Source organism: Cucurbita pepo, chromosome LG06, assembly GCF_002806865.2.
Source record: "Cucurbita pepo subsp. pepo cultivar mu-cu-16 chromosome LG06, ASM280686v2, whole genome shotgun sequence".
Classification (NCBI taxonomy): Eukaryota; Viridiplantae; Streptophyta; class Magnoliopsida; order Cucurbitales; family Cucurbitaceae; genus Cucurbita; species Cucurbita pepo.
Genome location: NC_036643.1, coordinates 8194946 through 8204362, shown reverse-complemented (window position 1 = coordinate 8204362; position 9417 = coordinate 8194946). Strand labels below are relative to the sequence as shown.

The window sequence follows — 9417 nt, the reverse complement described above, 5'->3', positions numbered from 1 at the left end:
TAGCATTATATAACATCAAACATTATTATTTAATAATTAGATACTTTATTTGTAGACATCTTATTTTAATATATCGTTTGAATATCTATTAAGATTTGAATTTAAATAAAAATATATATTTTAAAAATTAAATTATAAAGATGGTTGGGATGGAGTCCACGTTGGCTAATGTAAGAAATGAGTAACGGATACATCTTAGCCTTTTGGGAAAGATCAAAGCAAAGTTACGAGAGTTTATGCTCAAAGTGGACAATATCATACTATTATGGAGAGTCGTGATTTCTAAGCTTTTTGGTTATGAATGTTCCTACAAATATATCATGTCGATTGCTCAACTGTACTTTGGCTATCTTACGTGGAGCTGAATTAAGTTTTTTTCGTGTTCTCGTTGAAAGACGCGAGCGTACTCCTTGCTTTTGGGGATATTGATCTGAAGCTCGAGTACAGTCCGTGCGCTGTTTTTGTACTTTGGCTATCTTACATGGAGCTGAATTAGGTTTTTTTCGTGTTCTTGTTGAAAGACGCGAGCATACTCCTTGATTCTGGGGATACTGATCTGAAGCTCGAGTACAGTCCATGCGTCGTTTTCGTACTTTGGCTATCTTACGTGGAACTAAATTAGGTTTTTTCGTTATTCTCATTGAAAGACGCAAGCGTACTCCTTGCTTCCGGGGATATTGATTCGAAGCTCGAGTACGGTCCGTGCGCCATTTTCGTATTTTGTCTATCTTACGTAGAGCTGAATTGAGTTTTTTCAATGTTCTCATTGAAAGACGCGAGCGTACTCCTTTCTTCCGCGGACATTGATCCGAAGCTCAAGTACGGTCCGTGCACCGTTTTTCTTCTCTACCATGACGAATCAATTGATTTAACATACGCATCGGTCTTTCCTTTTTACTTATTACCATGGTTTTCTTTTTTTTTTTTTACTTTCATAAAATTACCTTATAATAAATTAAGTTATTTTATTTAGGAAGGGTAGGTTCGAATCTTCTTTATTTCATTTATAATATATAATGTTGCGTTTAAAAAAAAAAAAACAAATAATAATAATAATAATAATTATAATGGTTGGAGCTTGTCACGTCACTTTCCACGATGTAGCGCGAAGGCGTTTTTGACTGCGTTTGGTCAGCTCGGTCAGCATCGTCCGGGCAGCTCCCTACCCTCACAAACAAAATACGTCTCTCTCTCTCTCTCACCTCTTTCAAGTTTCAATCTCTTTCTCTCTCTTTCTGCATCCATTCCTCAAAAGTAGAGAGCAAAAAAAAAACACTAATCCCACTCCAAAAACACTTTCAGAGAGAGAGAGAATCCAAAAGCGAACTATCTTCGATGAACAAAGCTGTGCCCGTGAAAGGGGAAAACAAATAATGTCTCAAATTTTCTGATTTTTTTTCTCTCTTCTGTGTTCAGCTCTCGCCAGATCGGCTTTGCGTGCTGCTTGTTTTTCACGATTCTGTGTTCGAGCTTAAATGTTGAAGTTCTTCATGGATTTTTGAACTGGGTTTCGAGTTCTTGAGTTCTCGCGGAGTTTTTTGGGGTTTAGATTTTGTTTCCCAACTGGGGTTTTGGTGATTCTGTGGTTTTTGGGTTTGTTTGTGAGTTTTACCATTTGGATCTGATGTTGATGATCACTTAATCAAGATGGAGCACTACAAGGTTTTGGTCTCTTTGATCTTGCTGCTTCGTTCACTATGGCTTGTTTCTGCTAACATGGAAGGTTTGTTCTGCTTGGAATTGCTTTCTTCTTTGTTGAATTCGTTCTTTTTGTGTTAAATCACTTCTGAATGTGGAAATGCCTCTGTTCTTCTCTATCTCCTTTTTGTTTCTTGTGTATTTGGATAACTGGAATTGTTCGTGGAGGTTAAATAGTTCATTATTTTGTGTGTTTTTGTCTCCTTGTTGGCTTGGTTGTAAGATTAGGATGATATTCAAGCTGCCAATGGTGTTTGTTAGAGATTTATGCATAAGACTGAAATATGTAATCTAACATCTATTGTAGAAGTGGGAAGACACCTTAATGGGTTCTCCATTGAGGGGAATTCAAAGTTTATATGCCTCAACTAAGATAATACAAAAGGGTCTGTTGGTTCTTTTCCTTCATTTCTTGTTGTAAATGATCAATGGTTGATTGCTGGGTCAAGGGATGTAATTCGTGTTCTTTTGGCCCTGTTTCTAATGTTTATGTTAAATGAAATCAGGGAACTTCCAATGGCTTGTTTATAAATCTTGAACTATGGACTTGATGGTCGTTGTGGCAGCTAAAACCTTCTTAGTTGTGAGATCCTGCATCGGTTGGGGTTGGGGAGGAGAACGAAATACCTTTTATAAGGGTGTGGAAACCTCTCTCTAGTAGACGCGTTTTAAAAACCTTGAGGGGAAGCCTGAAAGGGAAAGCAAAGACGACAATATTTGCTAGTGGTGAGCTTGGGCCATTACAAATGGTATCAGAGCTAGACATCGGGCGATGTGCTAGCGAGAAGGTTGAGCCTCGAAGGGGGGTGGACATGATGTGGTGTGCTAACAAGGACGTTAGACCTAGAAGGGGGGTGGATTTGGTGGGGGTCTCACATTGATTGGAGAAAAGAATGAGTGCTAGCGAGGACGCTGGGCTCCGAAGGGGGGTGGACTGTGAGATCCCACATCGGTTGGGGAGGAAAACGAAACACCCTTTATAAGGGTGTGGAAACCTCTCCCTAGTAGATGCGTTTTAAAAACCTTGAAGGACAGCCCCAAAGGGAAAGCCCAAAGAGGACAATATCTGCTAGCGGTAGGTCTGGACTATTAGATTAGCGTTTTAAAAAAACTTTAGTCTCTTGGAACTCTTTTTTTCTTTGTGCAGGCATGTTATTCTTATCCCTTTGTTAATAAGTTCACTTTTATTTTTGAACAGGTGATGCTTTGCATAGCCTAAGAACCAGCTTGCAGGATCCTAACAATGTCTTGCAGAGTTGGGATCCCACTCTTGTCAATCCCTGTACATGGTTTCATGTTACTTGCAACAATGATAATAGTGTCATACGAGTGTAAGCTATTCGCTCATACATGGTCTCGTCTAGAGACGCGTATGATAAGTAATAATTCACAGGTCTACAAATAATCTCGCTCTTGTTTTACGTTTTCTTCAGTGATCTTGGAAACGCAGCTTTATCGGGCACACTTGTTCCACAGCTTGGCTTGCTAAAAAATTTGCAGTATCTGTAAGTACCATTCGGTCTCTTTCAAGCTGTCATGGTCTTGTAATATATTCCATCAGTACAATGGCAGCAATCATATCGAATTTTGTTGAGGGAAAATCTGTTTTAACTCATTATGCGTCGGTATGATATAATTTATTCCAAGACTATGAACCTTAGGCATGGGATCTTGATCATAATCTTCTGTTTCTTTTTCCGTGTATAGTTTCTTCCTAACGTGTTGTTTATAGTGGTCAACCAAAATCTCTTGTACATAATATCCTCAACGTCCTAGAAGGCTCGAATCCGACGTGTTGTTGATCGCACATAATAATACCGACGATAGTTTTTCCATTTTCATCATCAATCTTTTATTTGACTAAAAATCTTTGTTTCCCCCTTTCTTGATGACAGAGAGCTCTACAGTAACAACATAAGTGGAGTAATCCCAAGTGATCTGGGAAATCTGACTAGTTTGGTGAGCTTAGATCTTTATTTGAACAGATTTTCGGGTCCAATTCCCGACACGTTAGGCAAGCTGTCAAAACTACGATTCCTGTGAGTTGCAGTTCTAATTAGTCTATTCTTCTGTAAATCAGCTTCTGATTGAGTTGTTTTGTTTAGTTCTTACATTGTTTTTTCTTGGAATGTTTTAATATGCATAGCCGGCTGAACAACAACAGCTTATCAGGTCCTATTCCTATGTCATTGACTAATATCTCATCCCTTCAAGTGTTGTGAGTATTCCTCTCTCGCCTTCAAAAGTTCGCCAAATTGTATCGATATTGTACAAATTATGAGGATAGCGTTTCTTTTCTAGGGATCTATCGAATAACCATCTCTCGGGCGTGGTTCCAGATAACGGTTCCTTCTCCTTGTTCACCCCCATCAGGTTTTTCTTTGATGATTGTTACGAGTCCGTGATTTCTAACTTTGATTTGTACGACATAGCTGAACAACTTGGTTCGTTTATCCCCCGACAGTTTTGCCAACAACTTGGATCTTTGTGGCCCTGTTACCGGACGTCCTTGCCCGGGATCACCTCCGTTTTCTCCTCCTCCACCCTTTGTCCCGCCACCTCCTATATCTTCACCAGGTGACTTATTTTCGGGTTGTTAGTGTATTCTTGCCATGAACTGCAGCATACATTCCTGGAATTTTGTTTTTGCTATATTACCTCCTTACTGGGTTTTTGTTGTCTTGCAGTTTCAGAGTTGATATTTGATAAAATTCTATATAGAAGTTTGAAATTTCTCACTTGTTTTTCCTTTGATATTCCATGATTTGTGCTCGAAGGGCTCGTGTCTTTAGAAGGAAGTAGCAACGACAAAAGGAATGAAAACTGTGAATCCTAAAACGTAACAATTGTGTGGTTCGATTAAAATCGAACGGTTGGTTTGGTTCGGTTTGAATAGCTATAAAAAGTAAATGGAACCAAACTGAGCCGGTTCATGTTCGTTCCTTTCACACCTACCTTAGAAGGTCTAGTGTTCCCCATTCTTTCTCGTTTTCTCTTCCGAGATACGTAACAACTTTCAAGAGACGTTTTTTTGAACCAGAAGTTTAAAGGGACATTGAAGTGAACCATGTTCCAAATATCCTCTATACATAAAATCCTCGTGTCGAGTACTCCAAACAATAGAATATAATCCCCGTCCATTACAGCATTTAGCTAATGGGGAAAAATCCCTCCCTGCTACCTCCCGTTCTTCGTTTAAACGAGGATTCATGAGATTCCCCATCTCGTTTGGAGCAGGTCCCCTAGGGCTCGACTCCGTGGGTTAAATGGATATCTTTAGTTCCCAATATATTTCTTACGAGTGCCCTCACATCTCCTTGCACTTTGAACACACCTTGTCCTTATGGTTGGTTAACGAAATACAATCCCAAAGTTGGGTAACAATCAACATTTTTTTTTCTTGTTGGGAAAGAAATCTGATAACCTTCCAATATTGGAATGAAGGATTCTTTAATATGAAATCCAGCTAGTCGACGCTTCGAAAGTATCGGCCATGTGCGACAGACAAGCCCTCTTGGGGGAGAGGTTTCCACACCCTTATAAAGAATGTTTTGTTCCCCTCTCCAACCGATGTGGGATCTCACAATCCACCTCCCTTGGAGTCCCAGCGTCCTCGTTGGTACACCGGTCGATGTCTGGCTCGGATACCATTTTTAACAGTCCAAGCCCACTGTTAGCGGATATTGTCCTCTTTGGACTTTCCCTTCTGGACTTCCCCTCAAGATTTTAAAACGCATATGTTAGGGAGAGATTTTCACACCCTTATAAGAAATGTTTTATTTCCCTCTCCCACCGATGTCGGATCTCGCACCAATTCTATCAAAAACATTCTATTTACCGTGTTCGAAATTGACTATCAAACATGGCATGGTCATTTTTAGCCCAATTTCAAATTCTACCATTCAAACATGCTCAAATTCAAGAAATACATCAATTATAACCATGTTTTCTACTGTTTGCCTTGTTTTTGGGTTATGAATCAAGGGCTAAGCTTCTTGTGGTCGTCTCTTATGAAGTTTTTTGTTTATACCCTTGCCTTATTATCTTGTCTCTTCTATATTCTTTTGCTGTGAATAGAAATCGATTCTTAAGAAAAATAATAACCATAACGATACTTACCAGGTGGGAACAGTGCAACCGGAGCGATTGCTGGTGGCGTTGCTGCAGGCGCTGCATTACTTTTTGCAGCTCCAGCAATCGCATTTGCGTGGTGGCGTCGTAGGAAACCCCAAGAAGTTTTCTTCGACGTTCCTGGTCGGTGTTTTTTCCTTGAAATTTTTTTCGATGAACTTGGTTTGTCTGATTGATTCATTCGTTATTATATCGCTATGCAGCCGAAGAGGATCCGGAAGTGCATCTGGGACAGCTTAAAAGATTTTCACTGAGAGAGCTACAAGTAGCTACTGATAGTTTTAGTAACAAGAACATACTTGGTCGGGGTGGATTTGGTAAGGTCTACAAAGGTCGATTGGCAGACGGTTCGTTAGTCGCCGTAAAAAGACTCAAGGAAGAACGTACGCCTGGTGGAGAGCTGCAGTTTCAAACAGAAGTAGAGATGATCAGCATGGCTGTACATCGGAACCTGCTACGACTACGTGGATTTTGCATGACGCCAACCGAACGACTTCTTGTTTATCCGTACATGGCCAATGGAAGTGTTGCGTCTTGCTTAAGAGGTACCTTCTTTTACGTTTGGATCGCCTATTCCGATCGTCGTAAATCTAAATAAGATTCATATATGTTGTTTTCTTATCGGTTTAGAACGACCACCATCCCAACCACCTCTTGATTGGAGAACGAGAAAGCGAATAGCATTGGGATCAGCAAGAGGGTTGTCTTATTTACACGATCACTGTGATCCAAAGATCATTCACCGTGACGTAAAAGCTGCAAATATTTTGCTAGATGAGGAGTTCGAAGCTGTCGTAGGTGACTTCGGGCTGGCCAAACTCATGGATTACAAAGATACTCATGTCACCACCGCGGTACGTGGTACAATTGGACATATAGCTCCCGAGTATCTTTCCACTGGTAAGTCCTCTGAGAAAACAGATGTTTTCGGGTACGGTATCATGCTTCTAGAGCTTATCACTGGTCAAAGAGCTTTCGATTTGGCTCGACTCGCCAATGACGATGATGTCATGCTACTCGATTGGGTAAGTGTTTATTAGTAATTACTTGGGGTGGGGGGACAGTGAAAGTGAAGGAGTGTAAATATATATACATATGTTTTGGATGTATAATAGGTGAAAGGACTCCTGAAAGAGAAGAAGCTAGAAATGCTGGTTGACCCTGACCTTCAGAATAACTATGTCGAATCCGAGGTCGAACAGTTGATTCAAGTAGCGCTACTCTGCACACAAGGCTCCCCGATGGACCGACCGAAGATGTCGGAGGTGGTTCGAATGCTGGAAGGAGACGGGTTGGCAGAAAGATGGGATGAGTGGCAAAAGGTGGAGATTCTTCGACAAGAAATCGACCTATCGCCCCATCCGAATTCGGATTGGATTGTGGATTCAACTGAAAATCTACATGCAGTCGAGCTTTCTGGTCCGAGATGACCTCGCCCGATCGGGTCAGTAAAGAAAAGGAATGATTTGTGACTTAAATTTCTTTTTCTAAGTAACCATGCCTGCCCTGATTATTCTGTAACACTGCATATTGTGAAATTCATTTGTGCATCAGTCAGTCATCAGCCTTTGTCCATTTGCAAATTGTACCATTTTATAGGCCTCTCTTCCCTATGTCATGCTGTTTTTGAGTATCTATTTCCAATTTTGATATCAATTTTAAGGCTCCAACAAAATTATAAGGCTCGAGGCACGATAATCCTAGTTCTTGCGCTTATCGAGTCTGTTTCGCCACATGGTGTAAGTACGATCATGTTTCTAGGACGCAAAAGATTGTAAAGATGGATTCAACAATCCCACAAACAAATGAGTATATGTGGACAGTTTGGGCGATGAAAAACTATGATGAAAGTGATAAAATCGTGTAAACGAGTATATCTAAAGAATCTACCTTAAGTTCTACGTCGGCTAATTTAGGGAATGATCATGAGTTTATAATTAAGGAATACTATCTCCATTGGTTTGAGACATTTTGGGGAAGCCCAAAGCAAAGCCATGAGAGCTTATGCTCGAAGTGGACAATATCATACCATTGTGGAGAGTCGTGTTCGTCTAACATGGTATCAGAGTCATGCCCTAAACTTAGTCATGTCAATAGAATCTTCAAATGTCGAACAATTGACTCCAAGAATCTTCAAATGTCGAACAAAGGACTCCAAAAGAAAAGGAGTCGAGCCTCGATCAAGGGGGGCGTATTTTGTTCGAGGGGAGGTGTTGGATGAAAGTCCCACATCGGCTAATTTAACAATGGGCAATGTGTGAATTGAGGGTCGAGAATTGAATGGTTGCAATCCCAACTTTAAGGCTAAAAGTAAATAGGGTATCATTAATGAGGCTTTAAGTATTTGTTGAATTTATCAAAATAATTTGATAATTAATATCACCTCACCACATGAAAAAAGTTGAATAATTGAGCAATAACTCGAAATCTAACAATTTATTCAAATTCAATTTATAGTGTTACATAAATATAGTTTTACCAAATAATAAAATAACAATTAATATTATTGTATTATTATTATTATTATTTTTTTTTTTTTTTTAATTTCAAAATAAAATATAACAATAATATTCTTTAGTGATGTCTACCGGGAGAAACCTTTTTGTTCAACGTTCGTACTTGCAAAATTCTTCATTTATTTTTAAGGTATGCTGTGACTGTTGGATGAAAATCCCACATCCGCTAATTTAGGGAATAATCATGGGTTTATAATTAAAGAATGTTATTGCCATGGGTGTGAGACCTTTACCACTTGTCACAATCGCACTTTGATGGCAGTGGACTTGCGATTGTGTGACACTCACTTCTCAGCAACAAGTGGGTTAAGCCTATTCGTTCTCGTGTCGCCTACGACCAAGCGACGTAGGCTCGAGTCTCTGGCCCCGTTCAAGAAGAAAGTTTTAGAAAATGGGGACGTTCTCGTGTCGCCTACGATCAAGCGACGTATGCTCGAGTCTCTGGCCCCGTTCAAGAAGAAAGTTTTAGAAAATGGGGACAAAGAGAGTTTTGGAAGCAAGATTTGAGAAATTGAAATTGGTGTTATATGGGAATGTAAGCAGAAGGCAACAACAACCGCTGCTTACTGCATATAACTTAACTATGAGAGATTATGCTTAAAGTGGACAAAATCATACCATTGTGGAGAGTCGTGTTCGACTAACAGTGGCTAAGATTCATTGAGGAAAATTCTTGGGGATCGGGTTCGCTCAAAGTGGACAATATCATACTATTGTGGGGAGTCGTGTTCGACTAACCGTGGCTAGGATTCATTGAGGAAAATTCTTGGGGATCGGGTTCCTTAAAAAAAAAATTAAAATTCAATAATTACAGCGTAGTCTTCCACGCTTAAAAAAAAATGTTAAAAGATATATATATAACCGTATTTTTTTATTAAAAAAACAAGGTCGTCACTGCATGCATGACATGTCTATTATGTGTAAAAAAATTCATTTAAATTCTTTTATAAACGATGTCATGTTTCTTAAACGTTCGTAAATTTCATTTCAAATAAAAGTAAACGTCAATGAAATAGTAGAAACGAAATAACAATAAGTTCAAAGTGATAAAAAGGCTATGATCTAACCTAAC

At 39.5% G+C, this 9417-nt stretch overlaps 1 protein-coding gene across 1 annotated transcript; it reads left to right on the top strand.

Annotated features, from left to right (window-relative positions):
* Positions 1 to 1211: 1211 nt before the first annotated feature.
* LOC111797063 (somatic embryogenesis receptor kinase 2) lies at positions 1212 to 7259 on the top strand. The gene is made up of 11 exons (XM_023679948.1): positions 1212 to 1723; positions 2897 to 3029; positions 3132 to 3203; positions 3594 to 3737; positions 3845 to 3916; positions 4000 to 4071; positions 4163 to 4275; positions 5821 to 5952; positions 6033 to 6374; positions 6460 to 6854; positions 6945 to 7259. Exons 1-11 carry the CDS (start codon positions 1648 to 1650, stop codon positions 7257 to 7259), a joined length of 1866 nt encoding a protein of 621 aa, XP_023535716.1. The 5' UTR covers positions 1212 to 1647.
* Positions 7260 to 9417: the final 2158 nt, after the last annotated feature.